Below are 22,672 nucleotides of genomic sequence, written 5' to 3'. Positions count from 1 at the left end.
AACTTTCTCTTGTTTTTCGTAATATTTGATCCACAATTCTGAAAATACCTTTAAACAAATTCTTAAAAAAAGTGTGATATTTCAATTTCAAAAAAGGCTCTTTTGACATATCAAATCATCATTTTTTTTTTAAAATTTAAGGACAATATTAAAAAGTGAATTATTTTTAAGACAATTTTATTATTTCAATAACTAGCTCACACTGGTTTTAGTTAGTTAAAAGTAACATGTTAGAAAGTACCCTTATTTTATGCACAGGTTCCAACAGACTAACTAGCTTTAAAAAATGCAACTATAATTAGTTGTATCATTTATTACGATCAAATTGCATATTATGAGTGCACAACTAAGCAGAAAATCAACAATAACATAACAAGGTGCGGAAATCAGCAATGATTTGGTCGAGTTTGGCCTCCAGACAGTTGGGTTTGAAAATCGACTGATCTATGCAAAATAAATATGTATTCTTTTGATAGGAGCAAAATAAAATATCATTACGCTTGAAATCACTTTTAAAATGCTAGTAGATATCATGGCAAAAAAATCCTAATCCTGACAAAAAAGGTTGAAGAAGATAATTGATAAGAACATCTTCATATTATTATTGCCGTCCTCGGTCAGGATAATTAAACACACAGCTTTTCACACGTATGTACTCATGTATGAGAGGTGTGTGTGTGTGTGTGTGTGTGTGTACTGGACGAAAATTTATTTTTTATACTCAAAATAAGTAGTTTTATAATCGTCTGCAAGCTGGGAGATCTCGCTTCTTCCCTTTCGAGAAGCGTTCGTGACAGGTTATGGGTGACACCTTTCGCGTTTACGTCGGTCGTAGAATTATTAGTTATTACTATTATTTAATTATTTAAATAAATAAAATAGTACAACAATGTAAAAAAATCTAACCTAATTATTGTTACATAATTTTTCTTTACCATGTTTGCAAAGCAAGCTAGGTAATAAATAATTTCACATGTTAAGAGTTAGACTGTTAGAGACATGTATTTGTAAATTTATTTTCGTTTTTTTAAAATGTGTAGATGCGAAGTTGTGGTTTTGATTTGATTAATAAGAAAGATATTTGGATCTGGGCTTCTCGTTCGTTGAGAAAAATTTAGAAAACTTGTACATTGCAATAAAGATAGAAATGAATCAATTATTAGCTGCTCTTCTTCCTGTCTCCGTTGCTTCACCCACTGCCATTCCTCCCAAATCTTCTCTTTGGTTTCCCTTGGTTGATCTTTCCCTCGTACCTCGTTCAATCCCACATGTAAAGCTTTCATTTTGAAATCCTCCACCGGTTTTCGTCTCTGTGAGCCTACCATTGCACGTCCAAAATATTACCGGCAATTTGCAGTTTCTCTTGTTGAATTGAACTGAAAATTATTCGATCTGTTTATTAGGATTCGCGCTGAGTTTGAGTGAGGATCAGTGGGGGGTAGGTTAAAGCAAATAGCTGCCACAGCCACAAACAGCAGAAGGGGGTGGTGGTGGTCCTGGTAGGACAAGGAGGGGGAGGAGGAGGAGTTGTGATAAAGGGAGCTCGATGATTTTAACATATTTTGGAAGATAATGCTGTATTTGAAGCAGCCTACAGTTCAAGATATGATTTTACATTTGGGTTGTGGGCATTATGGCTCAAATTATGTGATTCTGAATTTTGTAATTGCTTAGCTTTGCATGCCGTTTTGATATTTTCCCTGAGCCTGAGGCTCGGGGATCTGAGTTTTGAATTGGGGAAAAAATAGAAATAAAAAAAGTCATGGGTTCGTCAGAGAATCAGCCTTCTCACTTTCCTTCCGGGGCAGACGAGCTCCATCCTCCTGCAAATGCCTGTATGCAGAAATTTAGGCTCTATGAGACTCGATCGGTATGCCTTCTTTTCTTTGTCTTCTTCCATTTTTTGATAACTTAAGTTATAGGTTTTTCTGCTGCAATTTTAAGGGAGATGCTGCAATTTTAAGGGAGATCTATTTGTCATGACCATTATTTCATCTGAAAACATTGTGTTGTTTTATGTTTTCCTGCAAAATAATTTCACAACATTGTTCATTTTATAACTTTCATATATAAATACATTCCCTTTGTACCTTGGAAAAATATGCCATTGTTGTCTCCTGTATCTGACCAAATGTCGGACTATGGTAATCCTGCCTGCAGATCATATGATCAACGTACCTTTTATGTTGCTTATATAAGCATATTTAATGATGAAATATGTTTTCGTGGATCTTAAACATGCCAGTGTATTTATTCTCCTTGCTACTCCGCACTCACGCATATCATAAATGACTCAACTTGCAGTGTTGGGTTTCTCTAGAAAAATCATGAGACTAACTGGTGACTCCTTGTATTTCCCTACAATCATTTTTTTTACTACTATACTTTACTCCTATTCTTTTAATATAAGGCGAAGTTAGCTAGCTCCATGATTATTAAGAAATGCTAGTTATATCCTTAAAATTGTTAAAAAATATGTAACTTTCCAATTCACCTTTATTTGCAATTGATAACCATAATAAATTGTTGCTTGGGAATTCAATTGACAATAAATAAACAAGGGATAAAATTGGAAAAAAGCATTAATTACTCTAAATTTGCCTTATATTAAGAAACTAAAAAGCTTTCAAACTTCACCTTATATTATGGATGGGGTAGTATAAAATTTAGTTTGGCAAAGAAGGCAGAACTACTCACCTTCATGATCCTATTTCATGTTTTGATTGAACTTTAAAAGCTTCCCCACTGGAATTTTAATTAAATGGCTCTCTCTTCTCCGAATGTTGCTGCATGGACATTCTGTCTCTTTGCATGTGGAATGCCACTCTGGATGCTTCCTTCCTAGTTTATTTGCACCTTCGTTGAGTTTTCCCTTCCATGAATCTGGCGTTCCACCAGCTCAAGTTCATGCTCTAGACTGTTTGCAGCGTGAATCATAATGCCAATATCTTTAGTGCATATTAAGTTGGGTGAACCTTTTGTGCAATATCATGTTGCAAGATTGGACTGTCTCTAAAAATGCAGTATTTATTTTGTGAAGTATTTTTACCTTGTGTGTTTGTTTATTTTCATGTCACAGAACTTTTACATGATAGGAAGGGACAAAAGTAGGACGTATTGGAGAGTGCTGAAGATTGACCGTCTAGAGCCTTCTGAGCTAAACCTATGTGAAGATTCTACAACATATACAGAGGAGCAATGTTCTGACTTGTTGAGGCGGGTACATGAAGGGAACAAGGCCACGGGTGGATTGAAATTTGTTACAACTTGCTATGGAATTGTTGGTAAGTTGATTCATGACGTCTAGTTCAGTTGTGTTCCTTGACAAACTATCCCTTCTTAACTCATTCTGCTCCTCTGCTTTTAGGGTTCATCAAATTTTTAGGGCCGTACTACATGCTGCTTATCACAAAAAGAAGGCAAATTGGTGCAATCTGTGGTCACACGGTATATGCCATATCAAAGAGTACGATGATACCACTCCCAAATTCTTCAGTTCAATCTAGCATTGCCGATTCTGGAAATGAAAACAGGTTGTTACAAATTCACATGTTTCCCATTTCTTTTTTAATAGCAAAAGAACTTCTGTTGAGGAAAGGTTAAAATTCTAAAACAAAGAAGGAAGATAAAAATTCTCCCAAAAACCTCTAGTGCCAAAAAAAGAAAGTACTAAAACCTAAAATGACATATCAAGCATAAATTAAATAAAACCTGAATGTTTGCCCAAGGGAAGCTCAATATCTCTTTGCATTTATTTTGATTCATTCTCAATGCTGATTCTCTCTGTTCTTTTACTTGACAGTTTAAAAGAGGAAAATTTTTGTTGTGTTTCTACATATATGCATTGCTAATGATCTTCTCAACCTTTGACTGATTTTAAATTATTTTCACTTCACTGTTTCTTTTAATGTTCAAAGATAAGATAAATATCAGAGTTCCCATATTAACAATTTCTTATCTTATGGTTGACTGGAACATAAAAATCTTATCTCAAAGGGTTCTTAGATTTGTTGATGGATTCCTGGTTTTTATTAGAATTTGACAATGATGGAACACAGTACAAATTAATGAGAAGGCAGTATTATTCTAAATGCTTGTTGCTATTTTAGCCTTATGTCAATTTTATTGTTATAAACTCTGTCAATTTTGTTTTAATTATATCCTTTTGTATTGGCATTTTAGATACAAGAAGCTCCTATGCATGGTTGACCTTACGAAGGACTTCTTTTTCAGCTACTCATACCACATTATGCGTAGTCTTCAAAATAACTTATGCCATAATGAAACTGGTCATGTTCTTTATGAGACCATGTTTGTTTGGAATGAGTTCTTGACTAGGGGAATCAGGAACCATCTCCAAAATACTCTCTGGACTGTGGCATTAGTGTATGGCTTTTTTAAACAGGTGAGAATGGATGGCTCTTGGGCCTCTGACACTGAGTAATCTGATAGTCATAATCTTTTTGGAGTGGCAACAGTTAAACAATTTGTGCTTTTTTGTTATCAATGTAACATATCAGGATGAACTGTCTTCTGAGACTATCTTTCTGAATTGAATTCTACATTTGTTCATTGACTAATTGCCTTATTCACTATTATTTACTGCTAAATTGAAGTAGCTGTTTTGTCAGTCCAAGATTGAACATCTCATGTTTATCTGGTGGCTGTGTTAGGGCACGTTCACAGTAGCTGGACGGGAGTTCTTACTAACCCTCATTTCAAGACGTTCACGCCATTATGCTGGCACTAGGTATGGAAATTCCATCCCCTTAAATGCTTCAAGTTCGAATCTCTGTTATCCATTATGATTTATGTTGTTTGCTAATATAATTTTTTTGTTACATGTGCTTCAGTTGATTAATGATGATGCGGCTATAAAAAGTTGCCTAGTCTTTGAAGTAGCCTCTATGATGATTTATATCTCTGTGTTGAAGATGATACAAAGTTGCACTTGTTTAACTTTGTTTGAATAGAGAACAGGCATGCTATAAAATTACACATGAAATCAGTTGCTAAATTTTGTTTATAGGAAATTTCTAAATGAAGAATAATTTTTCTTTCGAGATTTTCACTCAGTTAGTTGCGTTTGAGCACTGACTACTGACATCATCTATTCACTATGCTTGGCTAAAAGGATGGCAAAAACAGGAGGTTTGCCTTGGGTGGAAAATTGGGCTCAGTTTAATAAGCTGTTTGTTTAATCTCTTTCTTGGGTCAAAAGTCAGATCCATAGAAAGAGGGTTTTCGTGGGAAGATTTTTTTTTTCTTTTTTAAATCAAGCATAGTGTGTTGTCTCCATAGTTCATGAATAACTGTTAGATACAATGCCTTTAATGGCAAAGTATTCTTGACCACTACAAATATAACACTTCAAACTTTCAATACAAAGATTCTAATCCTTGTTTAAATATTTATTATTTAAATTTCAAGTTGATCAAATAAAAACAGTGCATCCATGTTTGCAGTGTTATGCGTGCAATTGCCAGCTTCACTTGGTTATTTTATGTAGGTATTTGAGACGAGGCGTTAATGAGAAGGGCAGAGTAGCTAATGATGTTGAGACAGAACAAATTGTGTTTGAGGATGTTCCTCAAGGTGTTCCTGTCCAAATAAGTTCTGTCGTCCAGAACCGTGGTTCAATCCCTCTTTTCTGGTCGCAGGAAACTTCACGTTTAAATCTGAAACCTGATATTATATGTATGTCTTCAGTAATTATCCGGAGTTCGTTCATGTCTTATCTTTTCTACTTTGTTGGGCATCAGTTCATGATTATCTATTTGTTCGCCCATTGAGTCAATTGTTCTTCTTTTGCAGTGTCAAAGAAAGATCAGAATTTTCAAGCCACTAGACTGCACTTCGAAAATCTTGTCAAAAGATATGGGAATCCCATAATAATTTTGAATTTAATAAAGGTAATGTTCCTTTTTTTTAAAAAAAAAAAGGAAATGGTCTTAATTTCCCTAATTTATTTGACATGTTATCTTACTATTCCCTCAAGATGGAATTTTCTTTTGGCCAAAAAAAAAAAGAAGATGAAGTTTTCTTTTATATTGGTTACCATCTCATCATCTTATGCACAGAGGAAGTTGGCATATATTATAATCTCTTGGACTGGTTTCCTAATGACAGAGTGCAAGTTCTGCTCATGGGATGTACTATCTATCGTTTTGTATGTTTCATTTATTATGCGAATCTTTGTTGATTGCTATTGCATATTTTATCCAACAGACCCGTGAAAAGAAGCCTCGTGAGTCCATACTCCGTTCGGAGTTCGCTAATGCAATTGATTTCATCAACAAAGACTTATCTGAGGAGAACCGGCTTAGATTCCTTCACTGGGATCTGCATAAACATTTTCAGAGGTAGATGGCTTTTAATATATATTGATCGTCCCCAGAAAAATCATGTGCACTCTAAGGTAGTTGATTGAAAACTATTTTTCCTTTCTCCTCCCAGCAAATCTGCAAATGTCTTGCTACTTCTGGGCAAAGTGGCTGCATATGCATTGACATTAACGGGTTTTCTTTATTGCCAAGTGACACCAACCCTGAGACCTGAGGAATCTTTAAGATGCCTATCTATATAGTAAGTTCATCATGTGATTACAATGACTTTTTTTTAGCTATTTGTAAGATTTGCCTCATTTAGACTTGAACTTGTAAAATGGCTTGAGAAAAAGATAAGAACAAACAATGATATGGATTTTTTCATTGACCTTGAGCAATGTTAATAACAAGGTATGTTTCATGGAGGCGTAGTACTAGTACCTCAAGTTTTTGCAATTGTTGTCTCTTGTTTACTGACTTCAAGGTTTGCATCCAGCAAAATTGATACGGGAAGCTCTTCACCAGGACTTTTTGACAATGATAATGATGATGCTAGTAATCTAGAGAGAAAACCAAGTGAAGTAAATAATGTTGCTAATGGAAATCATTTTGTCAAGCCACCCATGTTTCAGAGGGGGGTGCTGAGGACCAATTGCATAGACTGTTTAGACCGCACAAATGTTGCACAATATGCATATGGGTTGGCTGCTCTTGGCCACCAGCTCCATGCTCTGGGTATTATTGACAACCCAAAAATTGACCTTAATGACCCGGTAGCTGATGATTTGATGGGGTTTTATGAGCGGATGGGAGACACACTTGCACATCAGTATGGTGGTTCTGCTGCACACAACAAGGTGATCTTGTGATAGCTTTGGTTATATGTTATTTTATTTTCATAGTGACCTTAGTGATGCATGCAGTGATCTTTAACGTCATTGGTTTGGTAATGAAATTTTGTTCTTTGGGGATAAATGAAGGAAATTGTAGTAGAAGAGAGAAAGGGACACAAAAGGAAAGAAGTTGATACATGGGAATTGAGAATAGTAAGCGTAATTAGGGAAATTAGTGGGTTTAAGGGTATGTTGGAGAATATATGATGGAATGAAAATGAACGGTCATTAATGGAATGGAATGAAGTGGAGTGGGATGGAGTAGAATGGAATGAATCTTTCCATTGTTTGGAAGTTTTATCAGAAGAATGAACAACACAAGCCTTATCCCACTAGATGGGGTCAGCTACATGGATTTTATGACGCCATTGTGCTTTATCATTTATTAAAATTTTAAAAATATTGTTAATTAAAAGATCTCGCTCAATAATTTTCAAAAATGTTCTCTTCAGTCTTTCTCTACCTTTCTTAACAGGGCTCAAGGTCATTTGTTCCACTCTTCTCACAAGTGTCTCCTGTGGTCTTCTTTGTACACGTTCGAATCATCTCGAACAATTTTCTACCATTTCTATTAGAAGAATGAACGATTTTATTTAATAATTATCTAAAAATTATTATAAAATTAATAGATTTGAATTTTGAATTATATATAATTATGTTTTTTAGTATTAGGGTGAAAGGGAGTGAAAGAGTGAGGGGGTGAGAAGGATGAGGATAATTATTTCAATAGTGTTGTTTATATCAAACAATTCCATCCTCGACCTTCCCAATTTAGGGGTCAGAAAAAATGAGCTTAGGATGGCTTGGAAGGCTATTTCACTCTCCTTTAAAAAATTTTCCCAAAAAATGATATAAAACTTTTAGCCATCCCATTTCATTCCATTACATCCTAAAAAAACTGCTGAGCAGTACTTAAGTGTAGTTTGGGTATTTAGTTATATTATCTATAAATAAGGTCTTAAGGTTGTAATAGGGTATGGTGAATGATATTTATATTCTCTCTCTCTCCCCCCTTCTATCTCTATCAAAGGTATCAGAGCCTCCTCTCTAGCCATGGAGGAGCCACTGGAGATTCGATCCTCTAATCATGTTGATGCCCTCAACTATCGTTTGGAGGTGTAATCAACTTTGCTTTAATGCGACTAGTAGATGTTAGACTAGCACACTCATGACTTTATGGAGATTAAGCAAACCATGACTCAACTTTCTAAACGGATGAGTGCACTCTCAGCTGAGCTCTCTTTGATTGCCAACCAGCCCTTGCACCCCTTTATGGTCACTATGGGTGAACCATTTAACACACCACTACGTAACCTTTCACACCCTCATTCAATAGTGATGAGGTCTGCATCTACTACAGCTATCCTATTTAGCCTTTAGTCACTAAAAAACAATTCTCACAATAGTCAGCTCGTCACAGAGTCAGGACCTAAGAAGCACCGATACGGGTACGAGTATCGGGTACGATACAATACGATACGCGGACACGGCTATTTTTTAAAATTTTAGGATACGGGTACGGCTATATAAATAATTAAATATTAAATATTTGGATGTCTAAAAATATAATTTAAAATAAATCAATATTTAACTCAGCAAATATAATCCATCTAAATAAAAAAAATAAATCAATAATTTAGTATTAAATTAGAAAACTTGATCAGGTTGCTCTGCCTCTCTCTCTCTTCGTTCAGCAGTGAAATTAAGTAATAAATATTGATTAACCAATAATGTAATAATATCAATATATATCCAAGGCTCAGCGCAGAAGAGTAAAAGAAGTGAAGAGCAGAAGAGTCGCTCAGGTAGATAGGCACCAATACGTGAAGACTGAAGAACTAAAGATAAATTACCAAGATTAATAGTTGAAGATGGAAGAACGTCGACTGTCGAAGGCGCTGAGGTAGAGTTCAGACGGTGAGGTAGCGTGCGAAGTGAGAAGTGAAAATGCAGAGTTGAAGAACGATGACGGTCGATGAGGCAGCAAGTGACAGAGCAGCAAACGCAAGAAAAGGGTCGACTGGAGCTGAGAATCCTAGGGCAACGGGTTTCTGGAGTTGGGACTGAGTAAAAAGAAGTGAAAAATGCAAAGTTTCGCTTCTCCGCCCGCGTCGCCCATGTCAACCCGTCTCGACCCGCATTCACCCGTGTCCGCCGGAAACTGGGAAAAGGGACGCGGCGTTTCCGCGTCCTGAACGCGTGTCCGTGTCGGATACGTATCCGACACAGACACACCGGCCATTTTCACGTATTGGTGCTTCTGAGGTCAGGACAGTTGAAACATGTTTTAGCCTTGAATGAGTACACACAACAACGAGAATCAAATGTGAAAGACGAAGATAAGGAAGAGAGAGTTGCCGAAAAGTTTGATATCCATTCGAAACTCACCCTTGTTGACGTGGAGATGAAGGACCAATGAGTTGAAATAGGGGATGTCGATGCCTTGAAGGTGAATGATGTTTTGAGAGACATCATGACGAACTAGAAGAAGCAAGATAGCGAATAGATAGAGAGAGATAGAGTGGCAAAGATGTCGAATAGTTCTCTGACTTCATGTGTGATAACAACCATACACAAATTATTGCTCCCATTTCATGGCCAAGCAACCTTGCTGGGATCTCTCATTGTACTGGCACAACCTTTGCATCAATTGTTGGAGTTATTCACATCTTTGGTTTGCTTTAGAAATTATGCCCACAATGCTGAAGGCGGGATATCAGTTTATGAAGGCAAAGACCAACTCATCACAGACAATACTAGTTTTGCATTTGGGTCGAGTAGGGGTATGTTTCTTGAATTTCCTCTTGGCTTTGAGGTCCCTCCACGTCCTGATATGAACAGGATACATCCCCAAATCACTTCGAACTTAGGCTAAGGGGGATTAATAGTCCTTCGAAGCAATGCACAATCATACTCGAGTTTGCGATCTCACCATTCTGGATTGTTCAAAAGGAATTCTTCTACATGGTTGATGATTCTGCTTGCAGAGGGTTGTTGAAGTGGCGTGGATGCTTGGAGATATGGGTTTCGAGTCCCCAATATGGACACATACCAGTATCATGGGCCTGGATGTCATGGGTCTTGAGTTTTCTTTCAAGTTTATCGAATCTACTTCTGTGGGGAGCATCTGTGATTGTGCTTCCACGATTAAATTGTTTATTGCTACTAATTCCAGTTGTATTGTAGGTTTCCTTCAAATGTTCCCCACATGACAACAAGGAAATCCCATCTAATATATTTTGGGTAACTAAGGGCAATGAACTCAGGCCTTTGCAACTTGATCCAATAGTTTATGTAGTCAACAATTCTCATGCTAGGGTAATAGTTAACCAACATGAGTCTAGTGAGTTTTGTGAAGTTGGGCTGAAAATGGGTTTATGGTGGGTGAAGTATGGAGCCGTCAAACAATTGCGGATCCTCTACTTATTGGTTTTTAGCATCAACAATCCTATATGGAGGGTGACAATGGGCTTTTGGATTGAAGGAGTACTATTGTGTGCTTAGGCTTTTGATGTCCATTAATTTTGTTTTCAAATTAAGTTGTAGCGACTTAAGGTCTAGTAAAAAAATAGAGGGAAAGAGAGGGGTCATATTTTAGATAAGTGTTTTACCTTCCATCTTTGTACTAATCCTTGAGGACAAGGATCTCTTCTAAGCGGGGGAGTATATTACTACGTGGGAATTGTGAATAGTAAGGGTAATTAGGGGATTTAAGGGTAGTTTGGGAATTTAGATATGTTATCTATAAATAGGGTCTCAAGGTTGTAATAGGGTATGGTAAATGATATTTCTGTTCTTCTCTCTCTCTCTCTCTCTATCTCTATTTCCCTTCAACCTCTATCAGAAGTTCTCTTTATTCATCTCCAAATAAATTTGTTTAGGGATTGACCACATTTCTTAACTAATTATGATGTATAAGATAGATGCTTTAGTTGTGTTACCTTTGTTTAAGGTACTTTGGTAGTAGATTTATGCATGTTTGTTTCATTATCATTTGTAAGAATGTTAGTTGGGTGGGTTACTCCCACTGACTACAAATAATATGCACTATATTTTCACCTTATGTCAATTGTTATGGTTTAAAGAAGAGAGAGAGAAACAGAGGAGTGAAAGAGAAGGAAAGAGGAAGAAAGAAGAGAAAATAAGAGATGAAAGAGAAAGGGAAGCAGAGAATAGGGAGAACAGAACTATGTTTTGTATTTTCAATTTAGCATAATGTCTAACTACACTTAGGATCCCTTATATAGGCTCCTTCATTCCCTAATTCTAATAGAATCTAACTAATCCCCAACTAACTAACTATTCTTTATTTATTTATTTCAAGGGTTAGAGATGGGAAAATCCGGAAGCTGCCTTTGAAAATTAAACTAAGACGTCCAAGTTGCTTCTTTATTAGGCAAGCTTCTCCACTAAGCCAATATTCTTGTGATAATCATCCTTGCTTCCATCCAGCCCTTTTATTTAATATTTTGTCTAACATCCCTATCACCTTGTACAGCCCAACATGAGTAACCTAGTTTCAAAGAACCTTTAAGCCTATGAAAGGAAATTCACACAGCTTTTGTTTCTGAAAATGCCACCTGTCTTATGGCTGGGGTTTTGACCTTTCATCTTGAAAATTATCCAAGCATGGGAACCCAAAGGAAAACCCATCTTTGCAGCACTTTTGATGATAGAAGAGACAAATATTTCGGGCTCTGTGCTTTGCTTTTTCTGGGTTCAATATTTTCACACCAGAAGTTGCCTCTTTATACGAAGAGAGAAAAGAAACTTGTGTGTTAGATGCTGAACTCGACAAGATAGATCCAATAGAGGGTGTTTTAGTCATTTTCAACTTTAATGGATGGGACCCAACACTCAAGACTTTCCTTTTGCTCAATGCCCAGCTGTTTGAAGGGTGCGAAGACACCCAAGAATCTCCAACAAAGCCTAGACGAAGATGTTTTTTGCCATGAGTTTGCCTTTGCTACCTTTTGGAGATCTATTTCTTGTAAGCAGCCAAGACTGTGTGCATCTTGTAGAGTAATGGGCTTCATTGGTCTCACTGCATGACACAAGCATCTTCTTCTTGGAAACGAGCTTTAATGGCTTCCACATAATCTTCTCAAGAAAGCTGTTTGCCCTGTTTCAATTGCTTGAAAGATCGATGCCAATGAAATGCCTTTGCGTTCAAGTAAATACTTGCCACAGTAACCTTCCAAGAATCAGGTGTTTTATCTAAATGAAAATAATGTTTGCACTTCAAAACCCACCCAAGTACGTCATGTATCTGGAATCTTGAAAATTCTGGTTTGGGTTGATGGATGCTGCCTCTATTGTTGGGAGAGGACCCTCTACGATTTTGAGAATTATCAACAGTGCAAACAAGCTGTGCTTTTTGGGCAGTGAGTGCTTCAATCTGGTTTTCAACAATCTGAAGTCTTGTATCAGGTTGGTCGGCCATCTTTGATTGGGAGCGGGTGATGGGCATATGAGGGAGGAAAGAATGGCTTTGGATACCACTGTTATGGTTGAAAGAAGAGAAAGAGAAACACAAAGGAGTGAAAGAGAAGGAAAGAGAAGAAAAAAGAGAAGATAGGAAAGAGAGAGGAAGAGATAAGAGACGAGAGAGAACAACAACAACAACAACAAGCCTTTATCCCACTAGGTGGGGTCGGCTACATGGATTGCAAGACGCCATTGTGCTCTATCATTTATTAAGCTTTTAGAAATATTATTAATTAAGAGATCACGTTCAACAACTTCCAAGAGTGTTCTCTTAGGCCTTCCTCTACCTCTCTTAATCGGACTCAAAGTTATATGTTCCACTCTTCTCACTGGTGCCTCCCTTGGTCTTCTTTGTACATGCCCAAACCATCTCAACCGATTTTCTACCATTTTTTCCTCAATAGGTGCCACCCTCACTTTTTCACGTATGTGCTCATTTCGAATTTTATCTTTACGTGTATGTCCGCACATCCATCGTAACATTCTCATCTCTGCTACTCCAACTTTATGCTCTTGCTGTCCCGTTAGAGCCCAGCATTCACTACTATATAACATTGCCGGTCTGATAGCAGTACGATAAAACTTTCCTTTAAGTTTATTAGGCACCTTACGGTCACAAATAACTCCTTTAGCTTTTCTCCAATTAAACCACCCAGCTTGAATTCTATGTGAAATATCTCCACTGATTTCGCCATCATTTTGAATAATGGCTCCCAAATATCTAAACTTTTCCACTTGAGGTATAATTTGATCTCCCAATTTCACTTCCAAATTATTTTCGAATAGTCCTTTATCAAATTTACAATATAAATATTCCGTCTTACTTCTACTCAGACGAAAACCTTTCGACTCCAATGTCCTCCTCCATAACTCAAGTTTGCAATTAACCTCTTCTCTTGTCTCTGCTATAAGAACTATATCATCCGCGAAGAGCATACATTTCGGGATTTCCTCTTGAATATGTTCCGTCAAAACATTTAAAATCAAGTTGAACAAATAAGGACTCAGAGATGATCCCTGATGTAGTCCAATCTTTATAGGAAAATCCTTTGTTTGACCACTAGGCGTTCTTATACTAGTTTTTACCCCCTCATACATATCTTGTATGGCTTTAATATAAGCAATCCGTACTCCCTTTTTTTCCAACGCTTTCCAAAGCACTTCTCTTGGTATACGGTCATAAGCTTTTTCCAAATCAATAAAAACCATGTGTAGATCTTTATCTTTACAACGATACTTTTCCATTAATCCCCTTAGTAGATAAATCGCCTCTGTAGTTGATCTACCTGGCATAAAACCAAATTGATTCTCAGAAATACTTGTCTCCAATCTCAACCTGTGCTCAATTACTTTCTCCCACAATTTCATTGTGTGGCTCATGAGTTTAATCCCTCTATAGTTAGTACAATTCTGAATATCTCCTTTATTTTTATAAATAGGAATTAATGTACTTCTCCTCCACTCATCAGGCATTTTCTTGGACCGTAAAATCACATTAAATAACTTAGTTAACCATCTCACCCCTTCTTCACCTAAACATTTCCACGCTTCGATAGATATACAATCAGGTCCGTTAGCTCTACCATTTGCCATTTTTTAAGAGCTTCCTTTACCTCCTTATCACGTATTTTTCGATAGAATGACAAATTTTGTTCTCCTTCACCAGTTACTAAATCCTCCAAGTTACTAGATGAATCCTCTCCATCATTGAAAAGTTTAGAAAAATAAGTCTCCCATCTATTTTTAATTTCATCATCTGTAACTAAAATTCTTCCCTCTTCATCCTTAATACACCTTACCTGTTCTAGATCTCTTGATTTTCTTTCCCTACTCTTGGCAATCTTATAAATATTTTGCTCTCCTTCCTTCGTCTCAAGGTTCTTATAAAATTCTTCAAAAGCTTTAGAACGAGCTTCACCCACAGCTCTCTTAGTTTCCTTCTTAGCCATACGGTACCTCTCCCAATTTTCCTCATTGTTACACAAATGTATGGCTTTAAAACAGTTCTTCTTATACTTGATTTTGTCCTGTACACTATTATTCCACCACCAAGACTCCTTATCTCTCGGACCAAACCTTTCGATTCTCCCAAAACTACTTTTGCAACCTCCCGTATCTTTTTAGCCATATCCTCCCATATGATGTTAGCACTTCCCTGAGAATCCCAAATTCCTTTATCCAAAAGATTTCGCTTGAAAATATCTTGCTTCTCACCTTTTAATTGCCACCACCTAATCCTTGGTGTTACTACTTGTCGACGTTTTTGGATTTTACTCATAATACACACATCAAGGACTAGGACCCTATGTTGTGTCGTTACAGCATCTCCAGGGATCACCTTACAATTTTTACAAAGTTTTCTATCTGTGTTCCTAACCAAAAGAAAATCAATCTGCGACCTTGAGGCTCCACTTTTGTAGGTGATGAGATGCTCATCTCTCTTCTTGAAACAAGTGTTGGCAATCTTAAAATCATACGCCAATGAGAAATCAAGAAGAGTTTGCCCTTCATTGTTTAGCTCTCCAAAACCAAAACCACCATGCACCCTCGCATACTGACCAGCTTCCCTCCCGACATGCCCATTAAAGTCTCCTCCAATAAAAATCTTTTCACTCTGTGGTATGTGTCGAATCAACCCCTCCAGATCCTCCCAAAATAATTCCTTAAGACTGGCTTCTGTCCCGACTTGCGGCGCATAAGCGCTAACAATATTAACAGTCTCACGTCCAATTATCATTTTTAAAGAAATAATTCTGTCTCCAATTCTGCTAACTTCTACAACGTTCTTCTTCCACTCCTTATCTATAATGATGCCTACTCCATTGCGTGCACTTACTTTTCCTGTATACCAAAGTTTGAAACCTTGAATATCCTTAGCTTCTTCTCCACGCCATTTTGTTTCTTGCAAGCAAAGGATATTGATTTTCCTTTGAATCATAACCCCTACAACCTCTACAGATTTACAATTTAATGTCCCAACATTCCAAGTACCAAATCTAATTTTGCTCTTATGGACTAACTTCTTTAGCCGCGTGCGTCCAGAATGACGCGGTAGCCCTTGCTCATTTAACACTACATCCGGGCGCCGATGCAGCGGCTCTAACTCACTTATCACTATACTCGAGCCATGCAGCGCGTTACTTACGGGCAACGGCCTAGCATTAACATTATAACGTCTATTGTCCATGTTCATGATAGATTCAACAAATTTTTACATTGGCTGTTGATGGCCTAACACAACCCTCCTCCTTTACCCGGGCTTGGGACCGGCTATAAACATAGGCGGAGTTAGACGAGAGAGAAAGGGAAATAGAAAATAGGGAGAACTAAACTATGTTCTGTATTTTCAATTTAGCATAATGTCTGACTGCACTTAGGATCCCTTATATAGGCTCCTTCATCCCCTTATTCTAACGGAATCTAACTAACCCCTAACTAACTAACTACTCTTTATTTATTCTCTACATATCATCATCCTGCAGCATGATTTTAGGATATTGGAGTTAGCTTAGTTTTCATGAGGGTAAGGTGGCCAATCTTTTGGTTTTTCTTTGTTTCTTGTTTCTTGTTTCTCATTCCTGTTACAACTTCACATTTTAACGGGCAGAGTGGCAGGGGTGAAAGGTTTTTTCTTTTTTTAATTGAGAGTTGTGATCGAATTGGTCTCCACATTCTTGTCTGTCATGCCTCTTTACCATTGATTGAGCTGAGTAGTGTTGATCGTGGAGACTTTTTGTCAAGCATCTTTTCTGAATTGGTTTGCACATTCTTGTCTGTCATACCACTTTACCATTTAATGGGCTGAGAAACTGTGGTCATGAGGTTTGCTGAAAGTTGTGATGAAATTGGTTTGCACATTCTTGTGTGCCTTACCATTTTACCATTTAACTGGAAGATTAGAGTGGTCATGGGGTCCTATTATTGAGAATGGCTATTGATTTGGCTAGTACTTTGTTACGGCATAGTTGCAATTTAACTTCTGATAATCTTTTTGTGAATTTTTTTTCTCTTTCTAGATATTCTCTGAGAGGAGGGGCCAGTGGAGAGCTGCAACACAATCTCAAGAGTTTTTTAGGACTCTTCAACGCTATTACAGCAATGCTTACATGGATGCTGAGAAACAAGATGCAATCAATGTGTATGTGTGAAGTCATATATATTTTCTTTGATTTCTATTGTGCCTCCTTGTTATATTATTTCCCACATATCTTTCATTTAGCTTGTTCTCTTTTTCTCTCCCTCTATCTGTCTCGCTTGAGGTTTTTAAATATGAAAAACAAAGAGAAAATCATATTAGAAAAGGGAGGGGGGGGAGTAGGAGACTTGACATGCGCATGCGTAGATGTTAATTCACTTTGCAAATATGAATTTCAAGTACAAACAGCAATGATGATATATTTCTGAGTGTTTTATTTGAAAGCAACTGCAGGCAGTAGAGTGACAGGTATATTTTTTATACTAAAACAACTTCCTGTTGTTTAGGTCCATTTTTTATACTTACATCATTAAAAACTTCCAATGCCAAAACCTCAAAGTGCTATACATATACACATATTAAAACACAGCTATACAAAAACAAAATGAGGATTAAATGATTTTGATACGAGGGTTATTCACCCTCTCTACTTGTTTGTCAAGGGAAACCGTGTTCAGACCATTAAGGAGAAGCCACAAAAAAGTCTTTTCCAAGCAAGTGTACGGACAGATAACTTCCTTTGGCATCGTGCTTCAATCAAAGACACTCTAGGATGGCAATGGTTTCTCAATGTCATAAAGCTTTTCCCTCCTTCCTTCTGGCTAACATATCTGCAATTAATCAAATTATAAGAAATTGCTCCTATTCTTGCCATTGTCATCCTGCAAATTGCAAGACCAGCAATAAAAGTTCATGCCAATTCTAAAACCTTTAATAATTCGTCTTGCAACTTCCCTATAGATATCTGCCGAGATTTTTCTCTTGATCTTGGACCAACATATTGCCTAACTATTTACAAGGATGGAGAAAGTGGCTGTTAAAAAAATCTGGACCAATTCTCAAGCCTCTACCAATCCATCTCTCAAATTGCCGATTTAGTTCTGCGATATCTTTTGCACTCTGATTGGATCTTAATAGATGGCTCAAGTTATTGTAGCAGCTTTTGTCAAACGTTAGCAGCTAATAATTTAGTGATGTACTTTTTTCTTTTGGTGTGGGTGTAAAGTTTTGATAAAGCACAGTATCGTTGTGCAATCCATGAAGCTGACACCACCTAAAAAGATGATGCTTGTTGTTGTGAATGTAAAGTTTCCTGTACACACACCTTAAGATGACTTATCTATTTTGTTGGAGCAGATTCCTGGGACACTTTCAGCCGCAACATGGTAAGCCTGCTCTGTGGGAGTTAGATTCAGATCAGCACTATGACTCACGGAAACAGGGAGAAGGTGGAAGGTATTTGAATCTAGTTTACATGTTTTTCTTCTGAAAATGGAATGGCAATCTTAAAAATTTCTAAGCAGGCTTTTTCACTTAATTGGCATGTTTAGTTATTGCTTCCTTTTGATGTGGTTTGCCATTAGCGTGTCTAGCATGATAGTAGTTTGTCTAATTTCATTTTAAACTCTAGGCTATGAATCAACGACAAAACTCGTCTTTTTGGGGCACGGGATTTATTTTAGGGGATGCAAACAAGGAAATAATGAGTAGGTTGATCATCCAATAAGCTTGAGGCTTTTACATGACACACTTTGACTTTTCGTCTGTCTCATGGATGTACTTAAGCTATTCCAAATGTTTTTTACCCCTTTATCATGGTAATATCTTTGCCTTTTCTGAAGCTTAGAGTCGCCCAGTTTGCTTGTTTTGGGGGCACAAGACGTGAACACTAGAAAGATAAGTATAGCATCCGAGAATGTAAAGGATCCTTCATGTTTCTCACTACCTGAAATTGTTCTATCAAATATTTGTGGTGTTTAAATGTTCAAATATAGTTGTCCATGCCTCCCAATGCCAGTGAAGATGCCTTCCTTTCTTGAGTTTCCCAGGGCTTCTTTGCCATGGATATGTATTTTACTGCATTCGGTGTTTTCTTAGAATTGGGGAAATGAAAAACTCAGCTTATGTGAAGAAAGAGTACCCAAATTATGACTATTGACACTATCAACATTGGTAATTATTGTCCTGAATGAAAGAAGTTTTGGATTTATAATCTTGATTGCACCTTTTCAAATGATTGGAGAAATAGATATTATTAGTATATTTTTTATCTTTTTATCTTTGACGAGATTTTTTCTTGTATAATGCACAGATAGACAATAACTTGATAGAAACTTTTTGACTGAAAGATGTATTGATTTGAAGAGAATTCCGGGTGAGAAATTTTAAAATCAAATTCAAATGGTGAGGAAGTAGAGAGAATAGATAAAGATAAAATGGAATGATAAAGTAAAGAGAGGCATAAAGTCCAATGCAAGACGCACCATTTCTGACAGTAATATCAAACTAACAGGCTCCTCGCTCTTATTCTCTGACGACTTCTAGCAATCCAATCCACTAATCCCATGTAACACAATACATGTGAAAATTATTTCTTTTACATCTTATTTGCACTCCCTCTGGTCCTTTATAGTGGTTTCTTTCTTTGAGTTTTATGGTCCTAAGTATAAGTCATTTGCCAAGAGTTTGTGGAGTATAAATTGCTTTATTTCAAAATGGCCCTTCTTGTCAATTTCCCATGAGGGAATAGAGCGAGTATATGTTTTTCAAATTCATGGTATTTATTATTGGAAAAATGGAAACCAAAGCAAATTTTAATTATGTAATCAACTTTTTGGGTTTTGGTGAAGTAGTTAAAGGTAACTTATATTAAAGATCAAAGGGAACATTATAGTATAGAAGACCAGCTAGAATCCGTTATGTCAATTTCAAACTTACCCATGGTAATTTTGGAGATAGGCTTCTAATTTCCTTTTGTTGTCTGAGATGGAGGAGTGCTGATAGTCTTCAAATCCTAGAATTTAGGTGTGAAAAGCTTGCATAGGGTATGAGCAGAAGTTAATGTGCCATGGTCTGTTATCTTCTGTCAAGAGGGAGAAGGAGAGCAAACAAGGGCTTATAAATGGCATGATTCATAGAATTGCTGATTATTTCTGAACTCGTTATGAACTTCCTCAAGACATCATGATGTCATGAAGCATGTATATCAAAGTTGCTTGTTGATGCAACTTGTACAGTAACATTGAAATTTGGTATTTTAGGTCATTTTTCAAGAGATCCTTGTCAGATGGGAGCATTCTTCATGGCAGTTCTACATCTATGCCAACTTCAAGTCCCAAGCAGGAAAATTTCTCTAGACCAATTTTGCCTCACGGATCAGAAGGAAACAACGCTCATTCCGAGTCTTCTCCTGAAATAACTTCTGAGGGTGACGTAGCCTTTTATAGGTCTGCACTCTGTATTAATGTGTATGCAAATTTGTAATTCATGTCAAAGTATGCTTGATGAGATTAAAATGTCGATTTTATTTTCTCTCATTTTTACTGTAGTTATCATATTGTACTGAAATTGATGTCTTCGCGTGGCAGACCTTCCTGGATTATGTGTGTGGAAACCTAGTTTAAGATAAAAGGCCCTCTTTTCAGTATCCTCTGCTGTGATTATGTGTGTGCAGTTTGCCAATAACAAAACATGCAATTAGTAATCAAAATGGTTAATCGCCTTGTATGCCATGCTAATACAAGTTAAAAACTCAGTGCCCGTTTGCATGATGACACATTCAGTTAGTTGCTGTTTCATTTTGGCTGTCTAATCAGCTTGTGATTTCTTCTACTATTGTGTGTATTTGTGTAGGCATACTCCCTCAACGCCTCAGAGACAATTTTTTGGAGGCATGCAAAAGGAGCGCTGCCTTGAAGGTGATCATATTTACTATTCTGACCGTGGGGATTCCTTGAGTTGCTCCAACTTTGTTGACCTGGATTGGCTTTCTTCTTCAGGAAATTCATGTGAGGAAGATCCGTACGAGAGGTTAGTAATGTAATTGAAAATGATAATTATTCGTGGGTGTCTGTTTGCAATTATGATGCGCTTGTTTCTTGAACCGTACCTCATGTTTTCCGAAGTGTCCCCGTGTATTATTTGAAGACCTATATGTATGGCTGCAGGTCATCAATTACCAACTCCCCTGCAGCCGGGCGTTCGTCAGACAATGTCAATGGAATGATGGGAGAAACAACTCCTTCCTCCAGTGAATGTGGTTCCAACTCAAAGGTATAGTACAATATTGTACGGACAGGTTCTAAATTTTTCCTAGTTAGTTACTGGTGCCATAATAGATCTTCCTTACCTTCATGGGTCTCGGTTCACTCTGCATTATTTTAATTTTTGTGGCTTGGGATGAGGAAGAAAAGGAAACTTTCTTTTGTCACTATTTTTAAAATGTGCCTGAGGTTTATGTTCATGTATGTGCGAAGTAAGAACATGTTCCACAATAGTTGAAGTCTCTCGTATTGACTTCATCTTTATGTGAAAAGCTAATTCCGCTTAATGTTCTCAGGGAAGGGAGCAAACTCGATCAGAGTTATCATATGGTAATTCACGGTCCAATGTTACAGAGGAATTTCCAGATAGTTTTGTACGGTGGGTGACTTATGGACAGACCCTTTGCCATTGAATTTTGGCACAATGATCATTTGCACTAATATATAATTTACATCTAGTTGACTTGGGTTTGATCAAAAGAGGCTGCTAAGTAGAGAATAGAGACAGTTTATGATGAGGAAGCGGTTAGAGCCTTAAAGGAAAGAAAGAAACAGGGGCGTTCAAGTTGACTTCTCTGTGACTGTAAGATGCTGGTCTCAAAAGAAATCCTCAAGGCTTAGTCTATTGATTGCAGCATTAACTCTATTGTGAAAAATCTCAATTTAAATATGAAAACATGGTAGAGCTGAGTAAATAGCAAAGGGTTGTACAAATTCTCTCCTTTTTATTCTTTGCTGGAGATCATCGTTTCAGTTTTCATCCTCTGTTAACCGGTTAACGATCTTCGTAGGTGCACTTTTGTAAATATAAACCATGCCCGTTGGAGCTCTACTTTTTAGATTTGCAGATAATCGATTCTTTTAAATAATATTACTTTCTGTAACTGCTTTCTGGGTTTTACCTATGGCAGTGATATTTGAGCTATTTCTTGCTTGAAGAGTGGGAATGATTAATTCCTTCAAACTTACTCTCCTGTTCGACTGATGTAATGTTTTTATTAAAAAATATATATATCATGTTGCTAAGGTGTGATAAATTAGAATTTAACGTCAAACATTTCAAAAAATGTATCCATCCAGTATTGATCGAATCCGGAGCACGTTCGCTGCTCATGGGGTGCTCAAGTCTGGACTATCCAGTATAACGTTGGATGGTTTATATTTTATTATATTTTTTTAATATTTTATTATTTTAGCAGATCTTAAATACAAATTTCTTCAAAAGCATGAACTTATCATTTCAAAATTAAAAATGTTAAATATGGACCATTCAAATAAATTTTGAAGAGTCTAGATTTTATGAACAAATGGTACTTATCATTGTAACAAGCACTAAATGTGAAACTGGATGGAATTGTATCGTGCTAATGTGGGAATGATAAGGAAAAATATTATTTCTCTCTCGGTGATATATTCTAACTATTTTCACCATCAAAAAAAATTTTATTAACATGTTTTTATCATTTTTGTATTGGTAAATGAAGTTTTGATTTTCAAAAACATAATTTACATTGGAAGTTATATGATCAAATGCAAAACATTTTCTTATTCTTGGGAAATTCTTTGGAGTGCTTTTATTATATCAAACATATAGATAGAGAAGTATATAACTAAACCAAATAAGACTATTTAATTTTATTTCGCCTTTTTCTCACTTTATTTCCATTTGTTTTCGTTCTGCCACCCATGACCTTGCAACATTGTGGAATCCCAACTCAAATTTATATC

The 22,672-nt window shown here is 36.7% G+C and overlaps 1 protein-coding gene across 3 annotated transcripts; it reads left to right on the top strand.

Moving 5' to 3' along the window:
• The first annotated feature begins 1,026 nt into the window (after positions 1-1,026).
• On the top strand, positions 1,027-21,869 carry LOC129308063 (phosphoinositide phosphatase SAC3-like). Of its 3 annotated transcripts, none has more exons than XM_054949048.1 (17): positions 1,027-1,870; positions 3,080-3,284; positions 3,368-3,533; positions 4,183-4,405; positions 4,674-4,750; positions 5,510-5,697; positions 5,815-5,912; positions 6,229-6,362; positions 6,457-6,585; positions 6,823-7,183; positions 16,723-16,844; positions 18,039-18,137; positions 19,943-20,128; positions 20,535-20,599; positions 20,681-20,711; positions 20,849-20,954; positions 21,241-21,869. In XM_054949048.1, the coding sequence occupies exons 1-17, from the start codon at positions 1,763-1,765 to the stop codon at positions 21,355-21,357; spliced, it is 2,415 nt and encodes an 804-aa protein (XP_054805023.1). In that variant the 5' UTR covers positions 1,027-1,762; the 3' UTR covers positions 21,358-21,869. The 3 variants fall into 3 exon arrangements, with proteins under 3 accessions (XP_054805023.1, XP_054805021.1, XP_054805022.1); XM_054949047.1 differs by having other exon boundaries at positions 1,030-1,870; positions 20,535-20,711; positions 21,241-21,323; positions 21,404-21,869; XM_054949046.1 differs by having other exon boundaries at positions 1,028-1,870; positions 20,535-20,711.
• Positions 21,870-22,672: the final 803 nt, after the last annotated feature.

The sequence above is a fragment of the Prosopis cineraria genome, unplaced genomic scaffold (assembly GCF_029017545.1).
Source record: "Prosopis cineraria cultivar Desert tree isolate PC_DT_omini unplaced genomic scaffold, ASM2901754v1 PC4, whole genome shotgun sequence".
In the NCBI taxonomy this organism is placed as follows: Eukaryota; Viridiplantae; Streptophyta; class Magnoliopsida; order Fabales; family Fabaceae; genus Prosopis; species Prosopis cineraria.
Note: the sequence above shows the minus strand (reverse complement) of the source record. Positions and strands in the feature narration are given on the sequence as shown.

Excerpts from the sequence above, each read along its gene's own strand:
- LOC129308063 (XM_054949046.1), top strand. The coding sequence starts at position 1,763 with ATGGGTTCGTCAGAGAATCAGCCTTCTCACTTTCCTTCCGGGGCAGAC. Across the intron at positions 1,871-3,079 it reads GGCTCTATGAGACTCGATCG|AACTTTTACATGATAGGAAG; the intron begins GTATGCCTTCTT and ends TTCATGTCACAG. Across the intron at positions 3,534-4,182 it reads GATTCTGGAAATGAAAACAG|ATACAAGAAGCTCCTATGCA; the intron begins GTTGTTACAAAT and ends TTGGCATTTTAG.